We start from the raw sequence: 25,439 nt of genomic DNA on the forward strand, positions 1-25,439 counted from the left end.
TTCTTCTTGGCTAGGAGTGTGGCAAATAATAGAAGAACATGATGTGACATCTTTTCAAGTGCAGCTTCTGGCCCAGAATGAGAGAGAGATGCTCCATAATGTCACAAGAGCTCTCCTTTCTTTTAGGCATTCTTTCTTTTAGACTTTCATTTTGTTCAAGACAAAAGCAGACACTCTTGAGTAACACCAGTATTTCAGATTCCTATCTGTTTTATTCCGCTGTCAGTGATGAGTTGGCTGGAAGACGTGGGTTATTCCCTTAGTCCTCTCCTAGGCTTTACTAGCAGCCAGTTTCTGATTATCCATTAGGGGATAGAAGAGTAATTTTAGAACAGCAATTTTTTCATAGTGTTGCCACTCGATTCTTCCCAGCATCCTGGGATCAGTGGAATCAAGGCCAACCTTTAGAGCATATGCAGTGAGTACAGCATTTTAGAGGATTGGACTGGGACCGGGGCTGTTGGGAGGTCTCTGCTGGGACCCCTGAGAAGCTTGAGCCCAGGTCCTGCAGAATCTGCAGACTGTGGTTTGCTTCTTACCTTCTTTTCCATGGTTAGAGTGACATAAATGGTTATCGTATCTTAAGCAACACTAGGATACATAGCTTTGTGTTAGGTCAGATATGTTACAAAAAAGATAGGTTGCAGCTTGCATCCTCAAGGAATTTTATACAGGAAACAGGAAGAAAAGTGTGACAGAATAGTACAAGATCAATATTGATTTAATGTGAAAAAAATTATACAAAACTGTAAGTGTATGGGTAAAATAATATTTTACTCCCTTAATTTCATACCAGAAAAGAAATCCCTTTTGTCCATTTGGTCTGTTTGTCTATATGTATGTACATATGCACAAACACATGCATGTATATATATATACACACACACATCTACATACATACATAACAATGGGACTATGTTGTGTGTCATTCTGCATGTTAATTTTTTTTTTTTTTTAGTATATAATGAACATTCTCTGATGTCACTATTCTAGATTGACATATTTGTGACAGCTGCATGGTATTTCTAGTATGTATGTACCGCACTTTATTTAACTGTTATCTTTTTTTTTTTGAAATGGAGTCTAACACTGTCGCCTGTGCTGGAGTGCAGTGGCACAATCTCAGCTCACTGCAACCTCTGCCTCTTGGGTTCAAGTGATTCTCATGCCTCAGCCACTGAGTAGCTGGGATTAGAGATACGTGCCACCACACCCAGCTAATTTTTGTATTTTTAATAGAGACAGAGTTTCACCATGTTGGCCAGGCTGGTCTCGAGCTCTTAACCTCAAGCGATCTTAACCTCAAGGCTGCCTCAGCCTCCCAAACTGCTGGGATTACAGGCATGAGCCACTGTGCCCCAGCTTATTTAACTGTTATCTTATTGATGAGTATTAAAAAGATGTTGAGTTTTTCACTATGGAGTAATGCTACAATGAACATTCTTACCTGCATGTTTATGCTAGTGTTTTTATCATGTAGAATTCTAGATAATATTTAAATTGTTTAATATTAAGAAGTACTGCCTACTCTTACTCCCAAAATGTTGTACCAGTTCATACTCCACCAATAGGCTATAATAGAGATATTGATTGCATAACATAGTCAAAATCTGTCAGGGTAACCAGCCCCCCATATTTCAATGTAGGTTCTTTTCTATTTTCCTTAAGTGTTGGCTGGTCTGAGAAATAAAGAGAAAGAGTACAAAAGAGAGAAATTTTACAGCTGAGTCTCCAGGGGTGACATCACATATCAGCAGGTTCCATGATGCCCCTTGAGCCGCAAAACCAGCAAGTTTTTATTAGGGGTTTCAAAATGGGAGGGGTGTACGAATAGGGAATGAGTCACAAATATCACATGCTTCAAAGGCAATACAGTATCACAAGGGCAGAGAGGCAGAGTGAGATCACTAAGGCCAGGGCGAAACTAGAATTACTGATGAAGGTCCGTCCGTGCCCTGCTGGGAACACATTGTCATTGATAAACATCTTAATAGGAAACAGGGTTCAACAGCAGACAACTGGTCTGACTAGAATTCACCAGGCCGGAATTTCCTAATCCTAGCAAGCCTGAGGTCACTGCAGGAGACCAGGGTGTATTTCATCCCTTGTCTACAACTGCATAAGACAGACACTCCCACAGTGGCCATTTTAGAGACCTCCCCCTGGGAATGCATTAATTTTCCCAGGGTTATTCTTTACTGAGAAAAGAATTCAGCGATATTTCTCCTATTTGCTTTCTGAAAGAGAGAAATATGACTCTGTTCTGTCCAGCCCTTCAGGCAGTCAGACTTTATGGTTATCTCCCTTGTTCCCTGAAAATCGCTGTTATCCTGTTCTTTTCAAGGTGCGCAGATTTCATATTGTTCAAACACACATGCTTTACAAACAATTTGTGCAGATAACGCAATCATCACAGGGTCCTGAGGCGACATACATCCTCAGTTTATGAAGATGATGGGATTAAGAGATTAAAGTAAAGACAGGCATAGGAAATTATAAGAGTATTGATTGGGGAAGTGATAAATGTCCATGAAATCTTCACAGTTTATGTTCAGAGATTACAGTAAAGATAGGCATAGGAAACTATAAAAGTATTAATTTGGGGAACTAACAAATGTCCATGAAATACTCACAATTTATGTTCTTCTGCCATGGCTTCAGCGGGTCCCTCACTTCGGGTTCCCTGACTTCCTGCAAGAGAAGTCTGTAGAAGATTATGGTTATAATATGCTGTAATTTGATATCACTTTGTAGTTTATAATTCACTTTCATCTATCTTATTTAATTCACCAACCTATGATGTGGTTTTTATCTGCATCTTTGAGATAAGGACATTTAAGAGTCAGGAAAGTTCACTGACTTGCCTGAACATCTTTTATAAATGGAAGGGCCAAGACTATTACCCAGATTTTTTTTTCTCTACTTTTGACATCCTTATAGTAAGTTAATTTAGGAAAGGCTTGAGGTTGGCCATATTTAGATGACATTTTCTTAGCATTTGTGAAAGTTGATAGGTTTTATGTAGTACTGGGTTACTATGGAGTTGAAGGAAGAGAAAAATACAGAAAATGATTCAAATCAAATTTCATATAAAGAGAACATATTGAACCATGAAATAATTTTTTGGTTGTATATATACTTAATATCTATCTGTAGATATGGATACATGCCTGTATCTGTATCTAATCTGTATATCTTTATATCTCTGTCTAGGCAGCCTAATGAATTTTAACATCAAGGCAGAATTGTGTATAATGAGTTTCTTTCTAAGTTGTAATATGGTGCTTCTATCTCTTTTGTAAGATTTGCAGTCTGAGTCATGGTAGAAATAATAGGCAGTTAGACACATTAGTTAGCATGCACTCTGAATACAGGGCCATTTGAAGGCCTAACTGGTGAGGCAAAGATAGCAGGATTCTCCTAGAGGGGTTAGAGATGGAAGTTGTAGAAGAGAGGCTATGATTCTAATGGGCTGGTAAAGCCAGTATACTCCAGCATGTATGTGGATCCAAGGATGGTCTTTTATTGGAAATTAGAAAGTGAGGTTGGTTTTGAAAATTTTCAGTATAGAGATACAGTCAAAATAATATAAAAGAAGAGGAAAAGGAAAGGAGCAGAAAGGAAAGAAAATAAAACCATCTTGAAGAATTAGAGATGGCAGGACGAGATAAAGAAAGAAGCTGGCCCTGTTTAGTTGACTGGAGTTCAGTGTAGGTGTCCCACTTTTTTGCTTCTTTTCTCTGCAGTCCCAGTTTTGATGAGGACTGCTTTGCAGAGTTTTATGGACACTCTCAGGACTTCAGCCTGTGAAACTCTTCTGAAAAACAGCCAGCATTTATATTACTGCAGCATTGGGGAATTCTTTTGGGCACTGAAAGAACTGGCCTGAAGAAATCTTTCCTTTTACTCACTAAATATTCACTTCTATTGGGATTGTAGAATTTTTACTTTGTTTCACGTGAAATTGTGATTAAAAGGTGGTCACTCCAGTTTTAGCAACCGTATGGGAAAACTAATCTCATTACTTTGGAGCTTTATTGTATTTTTACCAGATATTTGTATCATCTGCATTGGGAAACACCGAGCAAATTCAGTACTGTTAAGATTCTTTTTACTGAGTCTTATTTTTTGAAAGGAAAAAAAAGTATTTGTATTTTTCATGCATATTTACATTCCGTGTGTCATATATTTTTGGCAGACCTAGACTTCTGTAATCAAGGCATAGAGCCCTACATTTACATGAATATCCTGGTAAAATATATATATATAATCCTGATTCATTTCCACATCATTTCTAAATTTATTGTAATTGCTTTTTAAATTTAGCAATATGTTTTTGAAAATATACAAGTGATGTGTAAAAGAAAACAAACAAAGTGTTACGTTTTTCTTGTACTGGTGGCATTTCTGTATGTTATATTCTCTGTTTTATAGCATAGCATAGTGGCTGAGAACAGACTTCCTGGGTTTAATTCTCAGCTTTGCCCGTTATTAGTCATGTGACCTTGGACATGTTACTTGACCATTCTGTGCAATTGTTCTGTCATCCTTAAAATGGATATTATAGCAGTAGGAATATCATAGTTGCTGTGAAATTTTTAAAGCTAACATATTCAAAGAGCTTAAGGCAGTTCTTTGATATTATACTTCCTAACAAAACTCAGGAGATGAAAGGTTATTCTTAAGAATGCAGATTGCCCCTTTGAATACTGAATATCTTGAAATGTCTGTTCCTTTATGCTTCTGGATACTTAAAAAACAAAATTTTAAGTTTTTTTTTTTTTTTTTTTTTGAGTTCCCACTGTTTTTATTTGAAATCTGTAACCACAGTGGAGGTGATTATTAACTTTCTGATTACTTTTTTCTGATATGTGTAGGATATTGTGTGAAAGGAAGGAGGCACAGGATACTAAATATATTGATATTATGCTTGATGGCCTAATTTGGTAAAATTATCCAGCATATGGATATATTCTAATAAAAGCAAAGTCACCAATCATGGAAGTAGTCCGTGTAATCCACTTGTCACCAAGTAGCTGGCTAGTGTCTCCAGGAGATTATGTCATATTCAGTAAGTTTAGTTTTGTTCCCTGTGTTCCCATGTTGCGTGTTCAGTGGCTATAGCTAGATTGATCTGGGTGAGTGGAAGTCCATGTTGTTGAGCACATGTACAACCTCTGTCCCTTCTGCCATGGCTATGTTGTTCACGAACCCTTTAGGGAAGGACAAGAGTGACTAGAGAAAGAGGTTAGTTGATCTCAATAGAGTAGGTCGTCTTGTCTGCCTGATTATCAAGCTCTTCTATTGAAAATTGCTATTTGGTGAGCATTTACATGACTAGCCAGTCAAACCATTAGCTGCTGTCTATGAATGAATGTAGTTTTTCATCTCTGGCATGAATTTCTTCAAAATGAACAACCAAGTATAGTATTCAAAATGTTGCCCACTGGGAGGTTTTCTCTGCTCTGCCCTTAAGGGCTTCCAACTGGGGCTGTAATGCTACAACTCTGCACAATAAATCAGGCCTAAATTTTTTTCTTCTTTAGTTAACTGGTCATGAGAAACTCCTCTCGGTGAGGTCACAGGTGAAGTTTAAAGAGAGGATCATTACAGCAAAAATAGGAGCTGTGGGAATCTCAGCCATTTGCTCATGTAACCGAACTGTACCCTGAGCACCTGCCAGGTCTGATTTCATACATACCCTTCTGCATAAGGCTGAAATGCTCCATGCAAACCCAACTGTATGGCTTCAGAAGGTCAGACAGCACCAAGTTTATGTGGAGCACTCATGTTCCATAGCTTTGTTCCAAAATACTAAAGATCTGGTCTGACTTTTAAGGGCCCTGCCAAATGCTATACAGTATCCCTGTGTGCCACAGACATTTAAAACACCAGTGAATCTTTCGGCTCAGTGGCAGAGCAGGTTTCATAGTAGCCTGGATCTGTTGTGGAGCCTTCTCTTATTATTACTGATTACTCAAATATGGCAGCTTTTCAAGCTACTTGATCAGTAGGTCAGAATAACATACCCAAATGAGGTGTATGTTGCCTCCAGAGTCCAGAAAAGCCAACTAAATGCTGTGTCTCTGTATTAGTGGTAGGCAAGAGAGCTATCACTTCGAAGGGGATATCTTGGAATACTACTAAGACCCCTAGAAAATTTAAAAGATGTAGTCAGCATGTAATGGACAGCATGACATTCTATGTACAACCAAGGTCCCTGTGGACTAGATTATGATAGTATGCTGGAGACTTGACCGAGCCCTGAGGTAGGATAGTAGGGTAAGCAAATGCTTCAAGTAGTCTTTGCTAACACATATAGAGAAAATCAGAATTTGACAGATCGGTAGCCATATACCAGATGCCAGGAAATACGTTGATGCGCTCCATCAGTAAAACCACATCTGGTACAGCATCTGCACTCTTCAGAATCCATCTGTTTTCTACAAAGTCAAAGAGGCAACTTGAATAGAGATATGGCAGAATTGATCACCTTCTTCTTCCAAGTCCTTCATGGTGACTCTAATCTTTGCAATCTCTGCAGGAATTAAATGTTGCTTTTGGTTTACTATTTTCACAGGTAGAAATAGATAGTTCTAGGGGTTTGCAGTTAACCTTTCCTACCATTATAGCCCTTGCTCCACAGATTAGAGAACCAGTGAGGGAATCTGCTGAGTTTGTCTGTTCTAATACTGCATTTCAAAACTGGTAGAATAACCATGGCATGAGTTCTGGGATGAGTGGGAGTTGTACTGAGCCCAAACTTCATTAATCATGAGATTTCCATAAACTTCTGCTCTGAATAGAAGCAGTACCATAGAATATGATACTGACATGGTTGGGATGTTTGTTCCCTCCAAATCTTATGTTGAAATGTAATCCCCAATGTTGGAGGTTTGGACCTGGTGAGCTATTTGAGTCATAGGGTGGATCCCTCATGAAAGGCTTGATGCTGTCCTCCGAATAGTGAATGAGTTTTTGCTCTGAGTTCACGCAAGATTTGGTTGTTTAAAAGGCTGTGGCACTAACCCCTCTTGCTCTCTTTTCCTACTCTTGCCCTTCACCTTCCACCATGATTGTAAGCCTCCTGAAACCTCTCCAGGAGCAGATGCTGGCACCATGCTTCTCACACACCCTGCAGAATTGTGAGCCAAAATAAACCTCTGTTCCTTATAAATTATGCAGCCTCATCCTTTGGGGAAAAAAGTGTATGTGTGTGTGTATGTATATATATGTATATATAAATACTAACAAATTTATAAGAAAAAGATAAACAACCCAGCTGAAAGATGAGCAAAGGACTTGAACAAAAACTTCACAAAAATATCCAAACAGCCAAAACAAAACAAAAAAAAATGGAGAATAAATATGTAAGTGAATTATTAATTTTAGGATTTCTAAAAGTTAAGAAAGGAAAATATTCTGTTGGCTTATCAGTAAGTATACTATTTATATAACTACATTATTACACTACTGTAACTTAAAAGTTTCAAATAAAGATTTTGATAATACAAAGGGAAAAGAAATAAATTGGGCAATGCTGTGACAGCTAAATCTACATCTGTACTTACAGGAAATCAGGAGTTAATATATATAATTGATAAACCAAAAAGTAATTTCTTCATGTTATTTAGATATATAAAGAATAAATATATGAAAAAACCTTTAATTAAGAATGACTATTACTAAAAACAGAAATGGGGTGGTGAAGGTTGGGACAGGGTTTGATGATCACCTTAAAATTACTTTTAAAATGTGTGGATTTCATGAATATTAAAATGAGTAAACAAAAAATTGATCCCACAAAACAGTGCAGGTGAATTTAGTTATCTAAATATTTATCGGACTGTGTGCAAATCATAGTGGGTATAGGGAGCAATGGGATTAATAAAATCAATGGCTGCCTTCTAGAAGAATATAGCCTTTTCGGAGAATAAAACAAGTATTTAAAGCACTCCAAAGATCATTTGAGCTTGGGAGGTTGAGGCTGCCATGAGCTGTGATTGTGCCACTGCACTCCAGCCTGGGTGATATACCCTGCTTAAAAAAAATAAAATAAAGCACTCCAGTGGCAGGTAAGACTAAGGAAAGAGAACCAAGAGAATACCGCAACCTCCACTGACCATTCTAGCTACTGAAGCCCTATAAATGTGACATTCTGGCACACTCCAAATATAAAACACTCCACTTATATCATTAACCTGATAACCCCAGCATTGTTTCTGTAGATGCAATAAGAGAGAATCATAAATCCAGTCACTTCTACCATATGTGAGTTTTACAAATGTACATACATGTGGTGTGTTTGTATAAACATATGTGTATTATGTATGCATATATCATGTGCACACATTCACACATAATTTAAAATTTTTCTCACTTGGAAGATTTGTTAAACATTTCCAACAAATGGCAAATAAAGACTAGTCTAGATTGGATTTAACATTAGGACTGCTGTGTAAATGTTACCAACCTAAGCTAATTGCTAATCTCGTGCTACTACTGTCCTATTTCATTTGGAAATACAAATTTTAAGTATGAAACTTTTTTACTTAGTCTTATATAAAATTCAAAGAAACTTCAGGTCACAGTGATACTTGATGAGAAATGCTTAGAGGAAAGAATATTTTAATGTAGTTACTGTGAGCATTCAAGAGCACTGCTTTGGTTATTATACTTCATAAGAAAAGGAAGAAGGCCAGGGAATATTTACATTCCAGTGAGCCAGGAGTGAAGTGAATGAAGACCACTGTACAGGTACCGAAGCAAAGGCATTATTAAGTCTGTTCATGCTATGTTCCTTAGTATTTTAAATTCAAGTTATTTCCCTTAATGTTTAACTACAAAAATGTCTTTGTTTAATCTCTTTGTTAAACTCTGTATTTCTTAGAGAAATTGACTATTTATATTTAATAGTCACTGAAAAGTTGATTAGAGTCTCTGCTTATGGGCTGGTTTGACAGTGGGTGGGCTTCCATATACAAGGTGACTGGGCACCAAGCTGGCATTCTACCATCAGATATTAGTATCTAGAGGTTTTTCCTCTGTGGCTATTTAGTTACAGCCTTTCAGTCTTCTGCATAGGCAACATGTTCCTGGCTTCTGGCAGTCTGAGAGCAGGATGGCGAAAGGAGCTACGTTCTCAAATTGAATATGCATTCACTCAGTTTCCCCGTTTTCAGCCTTGCACTGATATTTTCAAGTTTGGTGCTTTTCAGGTTCAGTTGTGCCACAGAGTTGGGCTACTGAAATGGAGATAGGTGCTTTCATACGATTGTTCAGAGAGGAGGAGAACTAGGTGTGGAGTGGGGTTCCAGTGTCTCCGATTTTCAGTCAGCTTTCCAGTTTTCAGCTCTACCTATACTCTCTCTGGTAACTGGCATCCAGAGATTCTCTGGGGATCTACAGGATTGTTTCAGTTTCTTTGAAGCATATTTCCCTGGAAGTATTGAGAATAAATTGTTCTCTGTTCTGCTTTCTTAAGTCAGTTACCACAATACCATTTGCTTTTTTTTTTTTTTGCCTTAAAACATTAAAAAACATCCTGGCTAACCAGGTGAAACCCCATCTTTACTAAAAATACAAAAAAAAAAAAAATTAGCTGGGTGTGGTGGCGGGTGCCTGTAGTCCCAGCTACTCTGGAGGCTGAGGCAGGAGAATGGTGTGAACCCAGGAGGCGGAGCTTGCAGTGAGCTGAGATCATGCCACTGCACTGCAGCCTGGGCAACAGAGTGAGACTCTGTCAAAAAAATAAATAAAAAAAAAGAAGAATTTTTTTTTTCATCAAATATCTGTTTAAGAACCTACTACGTGCCAGATACTGAAACGAAAATGGTGAGCAAATAAAAGGCTTCTAAATTTCTGGTTAAAAATGCAGACTGACCACAGTCCACATCCCCAAAATCACACTGAAATGACAGTAAAGCGATTTTTTCAAACAAAGTATATAAACCAAAAGGACAAGAGGTATAAATGAAAGACACATTAGTAGATAAAAAAATACACAATTGTCTATTTATAATTTTTCTAGAGAAATTACCTCTACCTCTATAGAGGTAGACTTGTATTGAGATTAATTTATAATTACGCACAGCCTTTAGTCTTAATTATATGTATATTTAGGGTACTTCTGTAGAGGCTGATGGTGATTATGGTGTAAAATCTTCCAACTACCACTGCTGTCTTTCCACTGGCCCCTTTGTGGTTAATAAAGTTAAAGAGCAGCTGGCTTAGTGTGGCATCATATCCAGGTATGTTTTGTATTACAAAGTGAATATGTGAGGATAGATAAAATCTAGTAAGGGCAAAGAAATTAAACTGTAGAAGTGAAAGTAAGTAGTAAAGTTGATATTTTGAAGGAGTAGATCAGGATTCTTCTTTTTTATAAAGGCAGCCCTGGACAAAAAAAATGGGATTGTAGAACTATAGGTATGGTAGAGAGTCCCTGATTTGGCTACATTGCTGGATCTTGGATCTTAGAAATGTGATATTCCTGCCCATCATACACTAGTAAGTGAATGAATGAAATTTTGACAATGACCCTTAAAATCAATGACTAGGCTGGGTGCAGTGACTGATGCCTGTAATCCCAGCACTTTGGGAGGCTGAGGCACGTGGATCGCCTGAGGTCGGGAGTTCGAGAACAGCCTGACCAACATGGAGAACCCCCATCTCTACTAAAAGTACAAAGTTAGCTGGGCGTAGTGGCACATACCTGTAATCCCAGCTACTGGGGAGGCTGAGGCAGGAGAATTGCTTGAATGTGGGAGGCGGAGGTTATGGTGAGCCGAGATCGTGCCGTTGCACTCCAGCCTGGGCAACAAAAGTGAAACTCTGTTTAAAAAAAAAAAAAAAAAGAAGTTCAATGACTGATTCTAAGTCAAAATTATGAGTAAACTGCAATTTGTTTTAAACTGCTGTACATTTATGTTTTTCCAGTCTTTTAAGAGCTTATTAAAGGAATCTAGCCAGAAATTCAGAGACTTCTTTCTAACTATAAAGAGGTTACCTCTCCAGTAAAGACCTACATAAGGAAAAACCCATACCACAAAATGTGTAAGACAGCAGATTAAGAAAGTCCCTTACAGAAAACTCTAGAGCTACAGAAATCTGGTTAAGAAATTGGGGGTTAGGATAAGAGAAATGTGATAAGAAACTCTTTGGAGCAAGCTAACTAAATATCTTGGTAAGTTTTCTGGAGTAGATTCTTCATACCTGAATTTTTTTTAGTCATCTCTCCTTTAACTTCTCTAACTTTGTTATTTGGTTGACACATTGTGATCAAGTTGCTAACACAAAATAAGATTGGTTATTTAGGGAGAAGAAAATAGAGAAGATACATGGATATATATCAGAAAAGAAAGGATGAAAGTCAGTGGACTTGGGAGAGAAGAGAGACTATAAGAAACAAAGAGAGCTTTAATAAAATAAAACTTCTGAAAATATTACCAAGACTTCTTACTTAGACTTTTTCTTCTCCTCTTGAGTAAATTTTCCAGTACGGTTGGTGGTGGAACTTCTGGAAAGAAATTAAAAATGAATGAGTTTTTAATTCAAAAACTAAAAATGAAAAAAATTGGTGAATTAATTGGATAAATAAATAGAAAGCAAGCCAATAAAATGTTTCGGATCTTCATTGACAATTACCTAGTACCTACTTAATAAGGATGTTAGAACTAAAAATTGTTATGTGTGAAATAGGAAACCTGCTTTAGGTTTCTTTGTCGTCTGGTTTTGTGCTAATGTAAAATTAGAGTAAGAACTTGTACCAAAGAACTATTAATTAAAAAAAATAGTGCTCTCAGGAGAACCAGGTAATAAAAATCTGTATTAATAGTGACTATAGAAAAGCACGAAAATTAAAATTAACATTTAATTAAAATTAAAGCCACTGGAAATATTTTAAAAATTAACAGTAAAATTATAACTTTTGTCTTTGGGGTAGTAATACGTTTTGAGATTCCTTGCACTTTTGCTTTATATGTGAATGTCATGAAATTTCCACCATGGTTGACGAAAGATAACAGAACAGTATTTTAGTGTTGATTACACTGGAGGCTAAAATATTTTTAAAGGGTCAAAAAGCAAAACTGATCCTTCATGATGAAAGGCAGCCCTGGAGTTAAATGTTATTTACAAATCTCATTTCTCATTTACTTTTTGTGTTTTGGTTTTGTTTTCAGGCAAAAGGACTCTTGTGGAAGATGGAACTCATTGTCCATTTTCCAGAATGTATTTCCAAGCCCATCAATGGAACCTGATACTGCTGTTCTGTGTTGAAATGCTTGAAGAACACCTGCATCTCCGCTTGCATCTTCCATCCTACTGAAACCATGGTCTTCTCGGCAGTGTTGACTGCTTTCCATACCGGGACATCCAACACAACATTTGTAGTGTATGAAAACACCTACATGAATATTACACTCCCTCCACCATTCCAGCATCCTGACATCAGTCCATTGCTTAGATACAGTTTTGAAACCATGGCTCCCACTGGTTTGAGTTCCTTGACAGTGAATAGTACAGCTGTGCCTGCAACACCAGCAGCATTTAAGAGCCTAAACTTGCCTCTTCAGATTACCCTTTCTGCTATAATGATATTCATTCTGTTTGTGTCTTTTCTTGGGAACTTGGTTGTTTGCCTCATGGTTTACCAAAAAGCTGCCATGCGATCTGCAATTAACATCCTCCTTGCCAGCCTGGCTTTTGCAGACATGTTGCTTGCAGTGCTGAACATGCCCTTTGCCCTGGTAACTATCCTTACTACCCAATGGATTTTTGGAAAATTCTTCTGTAGGGTATCTGCTATGTTTTTCTGGTTATTTGTGATAGAAGGAGTAGCCATCCTGCTCATCATTAGCATAGATAGGTTCCTTATTATAGTCCAGAGGCAGGATAAGCTAAACCCATATAGAGCTAAGGTTCTGATTGCAGTTTCTTGGGCAACTTCCTTTTGTGTAGCTTTTCCTTTAGCCGTAGGAAACCCTGACCTGCAGATACCTTCCCGAGCTCCCCAGTGTGTGTTTGGGTACACAACCAATCCAGGCTACCAGGCTTATGTGATTTTGATTTCTCTCATTTCTTTCTTCATACCCTTCCTGGTAATACTGTATTCATTTATGGGCATACTCAACACCCTTCGGCACAATGCCTTGAGGATCCATAGCTACCCTGAAGGTATATGCCTCAGCCAGGCCAGCAAACTGGGTCTCATGAGTCTACAGAGACCTTTCCAGATGAGCATTGACATGGGCTTTAAAACACGTGCCTTCACCACTATTTTGATTCTCTTTGCTGTCTTCATTGTCTGCTGGGCCCCGTTCACCACTTACAGCCTTGTGGCAACATTCAGTAAGCACTTTTACTATCAGCACAACTTTTTTGAGATTAGCACCTGGCTACTGTGGCTCTGCTACCTCAAGTCTGCATTGAATCCACTGATCTACTACTGGAGGATTAAGAAATTCCATGATGCTTGCCTGGACATGATGCCTAAGTCCTTCAAGTTTTTGCCGCAGCTCCCTGGTCACACAAGGCGACGGATACGTCCCAGTGCGGTCTATGTGTGTGGGGAACATCGGACGGTGGTGTGAATATTGGAACTGACTGACATTTTGGGTGATGCTTGTTCTTTATTGACATTGAAGTTTCTTTCTCATAGCCTCTCCACTTATACTTTATTGTTTTTTATAGACTTTGTGTATGTATGTGTGTGTGAGCAATGTAAAGAAAGAATGGTAATTATGGTTCTGTTACCAGGAATAAACAATAGGAAAGTGATTACAAATATTACCTCCAGGGTTCAATAGAAATCCTCAATTTAGGGTGAGGAGATTTTTTTTTAGTTTTTGGGTTTTTCGTTGATTGATTTTGTTTTCATAGTAGGAATCAGGATTGTGCTTTATTGAGCCTGCAGTTATATTGAATTGTAGGCATTTTATGTGCTGCTAAGGTATGCTTAGTTGAGTTTATCAAGACTTTTTTTTTCTGGAAGACACTGCTGCTTTTTACCATCGCATTGGAGCCAAACATCTCAATCAATATATATTTAGTTTTATTTTAAAAACTAACCCAAGAAGGTTAGTGACATTTTAAAGGTCATTACTATTTACTTTGGTGCACTTTAAGAGACAGTGTACAAATTAATTCAGTCTTATTTTTCAGAATTGTTTTTATACATGATATGTGCTTTAGGAAACATGTACATTATCATTTATGGGAAGATAGTTTTAAAAAATGTTTTATCTGCATGTACAGTTGTAAAAGAGAGAACATAAAATGTGGAAATTTTTCTAAGCACAATAGCAACTCTTCAGAGCAATAGCACAAAATCAAGGAGACAGCATCCTTGCAAATTTAAAAGGTGAATGTAGTGAGGGGGATGGCAGGTGGCTGGTGCAGGCTGTGGTGATTCCTTTTACTCAAGGGTTTTTGTGGAGTATAGGGAGAAGGAGTTGACATTTATGGACCTACGTTTCAGGCACTGTGCATCATTTTATCCTCACAGGATGCTGTGAGGTAGGTATTATTGTTTTCATTCTTAGAGGTGAAGAAAGCAGGTCTCAGAGGGACTAAAATCCTGCCCAAGGTTAATGGTAGAGCTGGGATCCAAAAATCTGTCAGAATCCTGAGGCTGTGCTGTTCCAGTGTGCCACACAGACAGTTCATTCAGTTTAGATGTCTCATAGTCAAGAGGGAACTCTATGCATCCTTTAATGTTTTAGACTATAATATTCTTTTTAAAAATTAGCCTTTATTTTCTTACTACCGAAAGAAATATCAAGGCATTACAGAAACACTGGAAAATAGAAAAGAAAAAATAAAATCACTTATAACCACTTTTTGCTTTTTGGAGACAGAGTCTCGCTTTGCCACCCAGGCTGGAGTGCAGTGATGTGATCATGGCTCATTGTAGCCTCAACCTTGCAGGCTCAGGTAATCCTCCTGTCTCAGCCTCCTGAATAGCTGGAACCACACACACACACACGTGTGCCACCACACCCAGCTAATTTTTTGTATTTTCTTTTGTAAAGACAAGGTTTCACCATGTTACCCAGGCTGGTCTCAGACTCCTGAGCTCAAACGATCTGCCTGCCTTGGCCTCCCAAAATGTTGGGATTACAGGTGTGAGCCACCACACCTGATTTACAACCACTGTTTAATGTGAGACTTAAAAATCTTAGATAAATAAGGCTATGAAGGAAATCCAGTGATTTTTTTGTTTTGTTTTTGATTTGCAAAACAAGTGACTAACAATTATTGAGAAATTAAAGAGCTGTGTGTAGGTCTTGAGCCTGCGGGTTTGGGGGTTTCTAGTTGTCCACCTGTGTCAGTTCTAAGTGTTCTGGGCAAAACAGTATTGTTGCCCCAATGCTTGTCCTAGCAGAGCTGGAGTTTGTGAACGTACTCAGATGTGTGTCTCCTACAAAGAAGGGAAAATGAACCCTGGTCTGAGCCTAGAACAAGTTTTAATAGGGCATGTCTGACATTTCAAATTATTTTTCTCTTGCTGACAGTCTGCTCCCAGGTGCATCTAGGACCTTGGTCAGCTTCTCTGTTACCAGTGGCTCACTTTATAAAACAGCCCACAGGGATAAGGGCTGAAAGTATAGCCACTTGGCTACATCATTGATTAATTAAGTAAGTTAACTGTGGACTTATAGCATCTTTTCAGGATGTTAGTGCTTTGTGAGCCAGTGGAAAAAATAAGCTTCTATTTCTTCATTTGTAAAACCAGAGAGTTGGATTAGATGAATCTCTGATGTCCTGTCGAACTCAAATGTGCTTTCCTCCATACTAGGGTATAGATTTTTGAAGAGCCAAGCTGACTTCAGCATCACCTCACTCTTTGGTCTCTAGTATTACTTCTTTACATTTTACTTCATTAGCTGTTTCTTAATATTAAATATCTGAAGAGCTTGTGGCACTGTATCCGGAGTTTAGGGCATTGAAAGGTTGATGACATCATGAAAGACCTGGGAAACCCTGCTGTTAAGGAAATTGTACTGGTGTTGGAACTCATTGTCCAGTTAAAGAGCTCTTTGGGGACTCAAGCATATTATTCAACATGTTTTTGGGATTATCTTCAAATGATAGTCACCTACCCCTTTCATTTCTAATTTTTATTCACAAGTAAAATTGTTTTTGTCCATAGGGATTTTATAGGACATAAGCACTGTAGTAGATACTAGTAGCATGTTGTATTTTGCTTTCCATTTTCAATATAAACTAGATTTCAAGCAGATATCGATAAGGACTTTTTTTTATTAGACTTTCTCTGAGGAAAGTCAGCATGATCTGTATTCATCTTACATATTGGTAGGTCATGAAGACTCCTTTTTGGCTGGAGTTGAAACTGAGCTTTGTTTTCTTTGTTCCTGTTTTATGGGCAGTCTTTAGGTACTTTCATGCTACTTAATAGGCAGTGCCTCATTTGGTGAGAGTTCTGGAGTGCCTGCCGAGACGCTCCCTGTTTGTGAACAAAGATTATGAAGGGGTCTTTGTGAGAATTCAGCAACAACACTGAACAGCAGTTTTTTTTACACTGGATTATCTTGATCTGATGAGAGTTTACAAATCATTTTGAACATTTTTATTATGTATACATTTTGAAAGCTTTAAAAATAAGTACTATGGAGCACCTTTGAGAAATGTAGGAGCAAAATCATTTGTTGCCTATTCCCCCATATTTTCTTGAGGCAGGGAAAGATACCACTACTAATTCTCAGTGCTGACAGGCATAATCCGAAATGGTTTTTTGTTTGCCTGTTCTTCCTTCTGGCTAGTAAGAAGCATGACCACAAATGAAATATTTGTGGTCAAAAGAAAGATGCAAGAGAAATTCCAAATAGTATGAAGTAATGTTATTTAAACTTTTAATATGTGTTTAAGCATTCCCAAGGGAGCTTGTTAGCAGTACAGATTCTTGGGCCCCCAGAGGGTCTGTGGTTGAGCCCAGGAATGTGCATTTTTATTTTATTGAGCACTCTGCCTGACTCTGGCTCAGGTAGTCCCTGGGAAACACTTCAGGAAACATTCCTGTAGAAAATATATCTATTTAAATATTGTCTGGTTTATCCCACAATGTTTGTTTTGCGTTGCAAGCCATTATCTTCTAGGCATGGGTAATCCACATTGAGAGGAAAATCCACATAACATTGTGCCTAATTTGCTGCCACCTGTGTTTGTGCTGGATCTTGCCAGTGTTAGCTTTATTTTCTTCCAACTGGCAAAATACTGATAAAGCATATAGCTTCACAGTAGAGCAAACAGGGTGACTAAATTGAAAGTCATGACTGTCAGCAGTCTAATTATGCTAATATTTTATTTCCTTGTAGAAAGGTGTCTTTATTGTATGTAATTCCCTGAAGAAATGTAAAGGTTTATCTAATTCCTATTGCTCTGCCAGTTGTGTTCGATGGAAGCATTGAAGTAAAATAAAAATAACCTTTTTAATCTCTGTATTTCTGTTGCCCACAAAGATATTTAAATTTTTTCTTGATCTTTGTTTTTGTTTATGTGAAAATATTTATGTATGTATCATTTCTGTATATATCACGGAAAAGTTTTCACTTGCTTGACATTTTATTCTACAATGATTTTTAGTTTAAAGAATGGCTACATTCAGATTTATTTTCACAACTATAGTCCTGCTAAACTGCCTTCATTGAAAACTCAGTTTTTATAATAAAAAATGTCAAAGCACAAGTTTGTTATTGGAGGCAAATTATAAGTTTCTCAGATATCTATTGGTACTAGACCTTTGTGATTAAAATTAATTTATTTTACAATAGTAACTGACCTATATGGAGAAAAAGAAACACCTTGAATTATGGGTTCTAATATTTAAATATCAAAAAATCAAAAAATATGGTTATTTGTGCATATTCTTATCACAACCAAGAAAAGAGCTCCTGATAAGAAAATAAATAAATATTTAACATTTCTAAAGTGGAGTTTTTTTTAAAAAAAGGACTACTGCATCTCATTTAGAAAAGTTTATCATGAATAATAATTTCTGTTAAAAGCGGAATTTAGCTTCAAATTGTGCTTATTTTCAAATTAGACCTCAAGACCTGTGTGCATATAACTGTATTCTAGTTTTAGAAGTTCTCAGAGTAGTTCAAGATGATATGACAAAAAAACTAGTAGTATAGTCAACAATTGTTAGTAGAGTTATAAAACTGTTAAACAGCTTTAAGAAATTCTGTCTAGTAAAGTGATGAAAATTTTACTGCTGAATTATTTAAAATTAGATTGTCAGTTTGGCAAAGCAATGATAATGTCTGCTTCTATTTTGATGAAATGATTTCATACTGCATTTCCATTTCTGAAAGCAAAGGCCTTTCTGTACTTATAAATCCATAGGAAACATCATTTATTTGTATATAAGAGTTTCAGTTTTGTGCCAGTTAAACATGAGGGTTTTAAGTCACAAAAGAAGGTTGATTTACAAAAGCAGGTTGTTATTGAATCTACATTTGATGTTTCCTTCTGACACAAAAAGGTAAGAAAGACACAGCAAAATAGATATTAAAGCAACATGTTGAATTAAAAGAATAGTCACATCTACTATGAGACTAATGAACCCCACTCAATTCATCCCTAATAAAGAGAACTCTTATAGAGCAATTTCTGCCTTCACTATCAAGGTGCAGTCAATTAGATTTAATATAAAAAAGAAAAAAAAGTGGGTTTCATGGCTGTATCAGTGAAGATTTAAGCAGAGAAGCAGAACCAGTAGGAGAGATTAAGATTTATTGCAAAGAATTAGCTTATATGATTGTAGGGCTGGCTAGGCAGGTCCGAAATATGAAAGGCAGGCTTTCAGGAAGGGAAGGCTGGAACTCTCAGGCACAGGCTGAAGGTGCTGTCCACAGATGGAGTTTCTTCCTTAGGGAAACCTCAGCTCTAATCTTTGGGCCTTTCAACTGCTTGAATCAATCCCATCCAGATTATTAATCTCCTTTAGTTAGTGTGGACTGATTATAGACTTTAATCACATCTACAAAATACTTAACAGCAACACCTAGATTAGTATTTGATGGAATAACTGGGAACTATAGCTTAGCTAAATTAACTCATCAGAAGACCATCACAATGGAGATCTCCAAATTTAAAGTACTGTCTGAAATAAAATCCTTCTATGATGCTGGAGGTGGTGGTCCAAAAATACAGCCACATAAATCTGTGTTGCATAAGTGGGAGTTTAATAACAAAATGACCAAGTTAAACTTGTTGCAGAGGATGGGATACACATTCTGACTACATTATGTTTAATATGCATAATCACAGGGCACCATATTTTGCTCTGATATTTACTTGATTTTGAAACTTCCTTAAAAGGGAGTAATTGATCAGATGATTATGTAAACGAGTATCCTTTCTATATAAGTTCTCATTTTCTGTGATACTTATCAAAGGTGATACTTTTAAAGAATTTAAAAGCATTTATAGTTATTAATTCTAAGCATGAAAGTACAATAATAGTACCAATAATAACAGATGCCATATTTTGGCCTCTAATTGTGGTTAAATACACCTTCAATCTGTTTAATGCACAGTATTTCCCCTTTTCTAGCTGAGGTAACTGTTCCCAAGAAGTTAAGTACATTTTTCAGGAATAGCTAGGATTCACATCTAGGCCACCTTCCCCTATTATTCTCTGATAACTGAACCAATCCCCTCTTGAGTGGAGCTTACTAAATGTCATACTGAATGAGTATTACTCTTAATGCATCAGAAAATCAGCAGCAAAATCTGTATTGCAAGATGGGGATATTAATGCTAAACTGAGACTGGTTTAGTCTTGTTTTTAAGTCATGAACTGTATTTGGATAAGTCATAAATAAGACTATTAGGCTGACTGGGGCCCTTAGAGCCTGGGACACACCATCTGTAATGTCATAGAACATTCACAGAACCTGCTGACTGCAGCAGAAATATTGGAGCACCCAACTAATTTCCTCAGATCACATGGATCCCAGAACTCCTTTTGAATAGACTCTCACCCTGGTGCATAATTGGGGTTCCATTATGTACTAATTTGTCTGAAGTACTGGGAGTTATCTGTAGTAGCCAAGAATGAGGGAGCTGGAGGTGATGAAGATCTGGCAAGGCTGGGTGGGGCCTACATGTTGGAGGAGGCAGTGTGAGACTTTCCTGATCACTGCTCTCCCCTGTACCCTACCCTTGCTGGAGCCACCTGCCTAGGTGTTCTGGGGACCAAAAACCCAAAGAATAAAGAAGAACTGCCAAGGACTCCAGCAGTTCCACAGAGGAAAACTCCTGTGAAAGAGCTCACCCTAAGAAGTGGTGATTTCCTTCACCAGACTGAGCCCCTTGAGCCAGTAAGGCAGTGTTTTGCTTACTGCTGCATCCCCAGTGTTGAGTCAGAGCTGGGCCGTGGTATGCACTCAATTAATATTGTTAGTAGACATTTTTTTTTTTTTTTTTTAAACAATGACTGAAGAGAAAACCAGTGTTCAGAAGAGATCAGTGTGTGGGGATCAGAATGATATTGGCATCTTCATATATAAACTGACTCAGTGGGACTTCTCTGCATGTCATTAAATGTCTATCTTTGGCTGGGTGTGGTGGCTAACACCTGTAATCCCTGCAATTGGGAGGCTGAGGCAGGCAGATTGCTTGAGCCCAGGAGTTCAAGACCAGCCTGGCCAACATGGCGAAACCTTGTCTCTACTAAAATACAAAAATTAGCTGGGCATGGTGGCACATGCCTGTAATCCCAACTACTTGGGAGGCTGAAACCTGAGAATCGCTTGAACCCAGGAGGCAGAGGTTGCAGTGAGCTGAGATCGCACCACTGCACTCCAGCTTGGGCGACTGAGCAAGACTCTGTCCAAAAAAAAAAAAAAAAACCTATCTGTTATATATATATATAAATACAGTAACACCCATCAGTTTGGAATGTAGGATAAGTAGGCACTGGTTTGTATATAGTTTATCTAAGGTTGATTAAACCAATTAATAATATAAATTGTTACTGGAGCATATTTAACTCTCAAAGATTAATCAGATAGTACTGAGCACAAAGTTGGGCCCTTTGGGTCCCCACACCAGTTTTGAAATTCTTGCTGTGTCACCAAAATTTCAACATGTTGTAAAATGGCAGTATTTTAAGATACCCTTAAACTCATGATTATTATAAGAATTAGAATTGCTTAATCGATTGAGTAATTTGTATAAAAAACTGTCCCAAAAAACTGTGGTACTGTAATTTGTTAGATGTATTTGAAAATAATGAGACAGAATATTGTTAAATTATGTAATTTATCATCTGTTTTGTGACAGAACCTCCATTAGAGGTTTTTGAATACATTATGCCCTAGTAAGCAGACAAGGAACTAGTTCTGGGGCAATTAAATGACTGGACCAAATTTTTGCAGCAGTTAGGAGACAGAGTTGGGATTCAAACCAGACTCCTCAGCTCCCAACTTTAGAGCTCTTTCCCACTTCATTTGAGTCAGTGAGATTTTACTGTCAGAAAGGAAAGGGCTGAATAGTGAGGTTGCAAGCTTTGGAAAAACCTGCTCTCAAGTAAAAAGAGGCCAGACAAATGATTCTGGAAAATATCTTTATCAAATAGGTATGTTTTTATTAGTAGAAGCAATAATAATGGAACTTTTATAGTATTTTAAATAAGATAACATTTTTTCAGGAGTTCATCTACGCTGTCTGGACTTAAACTTCTGAGGGGACCTAAGCCGACCTTCCATAGCCCACCTGCTCTGGTAAGTATTGCTATCACTTTTGCTGGACTTAAACTGGAAGAACTCTTTGTTCATGGATGTTGGGACTCCTGGGGAAGCTGTCAGCCAGAGATACCTTTCTGTACTTACCACCTCTCTGTGGACTTATTAGCAAGGTAACTGCAAATGGCACAGAAGACATTTCTCTCTGACAGGAGAGAAAAAAAGATTTTTCTTACACAGTTTCCCCAAAGGTAATCTCAAAAGCTATGATTAACCTAGAAGGCAAGACATCACTGTATGTGAATCTATGCGAAGGCTGCTGTTGCCAAGCAGTGGGTTCTATTTGATTTCTCCTGAGGGCAAAAGCCTTCTCGTGAAAACAAATCTACAGTAAAACAAGAGGCATACTGAAGGGAAATATAAAAATGTAATCTAACAGAGATGTGATGCCAGCCACCTCTTCCCACCTCCCTAACCTAAGACTTCTTATATAGATATAGATCTTTATTTCTAGCCCCACCTTTCTCCTTTAATTACACTTTCTTTCCTACTGGATGCTAAGCTCCCTGAGGGCCGGGCACTAGGCTTGTTCATGGTTTCCCCAGCATCTACCATGGTGGCTCACAGAGAGCAGTACCCTCTCAAAGTCTGGAAGTGGACCTTTTGATAATAGAATCTTGCTGATAAAAACTAGAATGGACTTTTCCAAGCCAAATAAGTTCTAGCTAGCAAGAACTGAGATCAACGCCCATGTCTTCAGTCTCTGGTGACTCACCTACTATTCTAACCTGCTTCCTGGACTTAAGAGAGAAAGTAATCTGGGGGTTTTCTTATACCATCTAGGCAAGTTTGGGGATTAATGTGTAGAGTGAATAAGATTGCTAATTTGTACTTGCTAAATCCGGCAGCCCTGAATTCTGAACCATATATATATATATTTTTGACCCTATGATTTCCAATTCATGTCATGCCAGAGGTCCTCCATTTCACTTATTTATAAGGTTGCCCTGTGACTGCATCTTGTGGTCTCAACTAAATATGCTTGGGCTCAGGCTCTTCATGGGGTAGAAGGAGAACATGACTTATGATGCAGCTGAAGAGTGCACATACAGATGGACTGATAACACCAGCATGTAAGGTGTGTTTCTGTGACTGTTTTGGGTAATCAGAATGAATGATGATGGGGATATGCACAAGTCATATTCCATGACCACCTCCGTCATGGAGATTCGGGTTGGGAAAAGTTTTCTGTTGTTGGAATTAGATATACATATGTCGAATGCCATTTTGAACACTTGCAACGGATCTTCAGAGTTTAAATCACTTTCACCACAGTTTTGGCAGGACTGTGAACACATTTTTTTAGTTGTTCTTCCTGATGGGAGCTATAAATAGCTTTGTGAAAGGATATAATTATCCCAAAGTAGAAGCTAAAGATAAAAAATCTGCTTGAGATTTTTTAAGGAACATTTAATAGTTATTATTATGTAACATTTATTAAGTATGCTCACTGTGTTCATTGTCTTTGCCAGGAAGAAACTGGGAATAAAAAGTCAATCCAAGATGTGACACGTATAAATAGACTAAAAGGTACATACTTTAACGTGGTGCCAGAACAAACAGTTGGCTTAATAAAAAAAAAAAAATTTAGAAGAACAAAGAGGCAGCCAAATCAGTCTACTATTGTATAGAAGTGAGGAAAACTTAAATTTAGTAACACATCTTTAAAACACTGACCATTTAAAACAAAGATGGATAGTCTGTAAAAACAGGAAACGTTGGCTGGGTGCAGTGGCTCATGCCTGTAATCCTAGCATTTTGGGAGGCTGAGGTGGGCGGATTGCCTGAGCTCAGGAGTTCCAGACCAGCCTGGGCAGCACAGTGAAACTCCGTCTCTACTAAAATACAAAAAATTAGCCTGGCGTGGTGGCGTGTGCCTATAGTCCCAGCTACTTGGGAGGCTGAGACAGAAGAATTGCTCGAACCCGGGAGACAGAGGTTGCAGTGAGCCAAGATTGGCCACTGCACTCCAGCCTGGGCGACAGAGTGAGACCGTCTCCAAAACAAAACAAAACAAAACAAAACCAGGAAACATTGTGGTATGTGCATGGGGTAGGAGTGGGTAGCACTGTGTTTTTTGTAGCTAGCTCAGACTTTTACATATAAAAGGTGTTTACTTTGCTTAATGAAGAAGTTCTAAAATATGTAAATGCTAAATACAGGTTCAATGTTGGTTGAAGCGAGGTAAGTGTTACAAATAATGATTTTGGTTGTCAGTTCCTGGTTAAGACTTTTATTGCTGTTTAAGCCCAAAGAAAGTCCACAACCAAATAATTACATTAATGGAAGTCATTTATTTGATGCCTGCTAGGTGATGCAAATACTTTATCTTTAAATGTATAATCGCCAGTCCTTATAATGACTCTGGGAGGTAGATATTATTCTATTTTATAAATCTTTAAAGCTTCAAGTGGTTAATTGAATTTTAAGAGGCTACAGGACTCATAAAGTGGGGGTACTGTTATGAAAACACCAGAGGTTCCTTCTAAGTCCTGCTGCTCACTATGGAGAAAGCCCGTCACTGAGATGAGTATCACCAGGGAAGAAGGCTTCTAGTGTTGCGGCCAAGAATGGGAGATCAATCTCAAATCTGTCTCTGCAAGTGACTAAAATTAGGGGTTTATATAGCAGGGAAGAAATGGAACTCCACGTGGGAAAACAGGAATTAGAGAAGAGGGTAAGGAAGAGGAGTTGGTTAACAGGCAGCAAGTGGTTGGTTAGGCGATCGTGACAGGTGTTGGGTCTGATGTCTCGTTGTCCAGATGCAGTGATAGATTGGAAAATTTCAGTTTCTTGACACTGTCTGGGAGGCCTGATGGTTGGTTTCCTGAGAAAGGAACTCAGATAAGACAATGCAAGTTTCTCAAGTTTTAAGACTACAAGGGTCAATTTCTAGTTTTTTTCAAAAGAAATCATAACCATCAGTTCTATGGGACAGTTGGGCTGGTTTCAGAACAAAAATTTAAACCTGTGTCTGTACAGACACTGAAACTCAGGTGCTTTTTACGTTGTAATACTGCCAATCCAACCTCTTACCTGTACTTTTTTGTTTCCTCCACTTTATTCTTCCTCATTCATGAAGGATTTTCCTTTAGAATCCGATGGTCCCAATCAACCTAGCTTGGGCCTCATGACTCATCCTGTTGCCTCTGGCCCTGCTCAGCTTGTCCTCAACTCCTCCATGGTCGGCTGGCTCTAAGCTTGTGATTTGTCTACATTATTCATCACTTCTTCATCTCAGTATATACCAGGTTCAGCATTACTAAACCCCACTCAGCGCTGATAATTTGCAGCAGTGCCACCCCACAATTTCTGATACAGGTAAAACATACATAACCACATTGTGGCCTAAAGTAAAATGTTTCTCATTTGCAAGCAAGAGACACAGGAAATGAATTCAAGATCCCTATTAAGCATTATTGGCTCTTATATCTTCAGAGAAGGTCTGAGTGTAGGGCAGAAATCTAGGCAGGCCAGGCAGGCATGCAGCTTCTGGAGGCCAGGGCAATAGAAGACTTTTGAGATCTAGATAATACAAACAATGGTAGTTTCTTTGTGCTAGGTTATTCCTGGGAAAATTTTCAGACATGGTGACCGTCAGAAAGGCAGAAAAGATTTAGGTAGTGAGTAGGGACTCAGGCTGGTGAAGTTCCTACTCAGGTCTTC

The 25,439-nt window shown here is 38.0% G+C and overlaps 1 protein-coding gene across 1 annotated transcript in view; it reads left to right on the plus strand.

Moving 5' to 3' along the window:
- GPR63 (G protein-coupled receptor 63) overlaps positions 1–17,945 on the plus strand; it is a 44,560-nt gene extending 26,615 nt beyond the window's left edge. The window contains exon 2 of the mRNA XM_011955168.1: positions 12,183–17,945. Coding sequence (XP_011810558.1) covers positions 12,333–13,592 — 1,260 coding nt within the window. The 5' untranslated portion in view covers positions 12,183–12,332 and the 3' untranslated portion in view covers positions 13,593–17,945. The remainder of the gene's footprint in view (positions 1–12,182) is intronic.
- The last annotated feature ends 7,494 nt before the right edge of the window (positions 17,946–25,439 follow it).

This window comes from Colobus angolensis, unplaced genomic scaffold (genome assembly GCF_000951035.1).
Source record: "Colobus angolensis palliatus isolate OR3802 unplaced genomic scaffold, Cang.pa_1.0 Scaffold398, whole genome shotgun sequence".
Lineage (NCBI taxonomy): Eukaryota > Metazoa > Chordata > Mammalia > Primates > Cercopithecidae > Colobus > Colobus angolensis.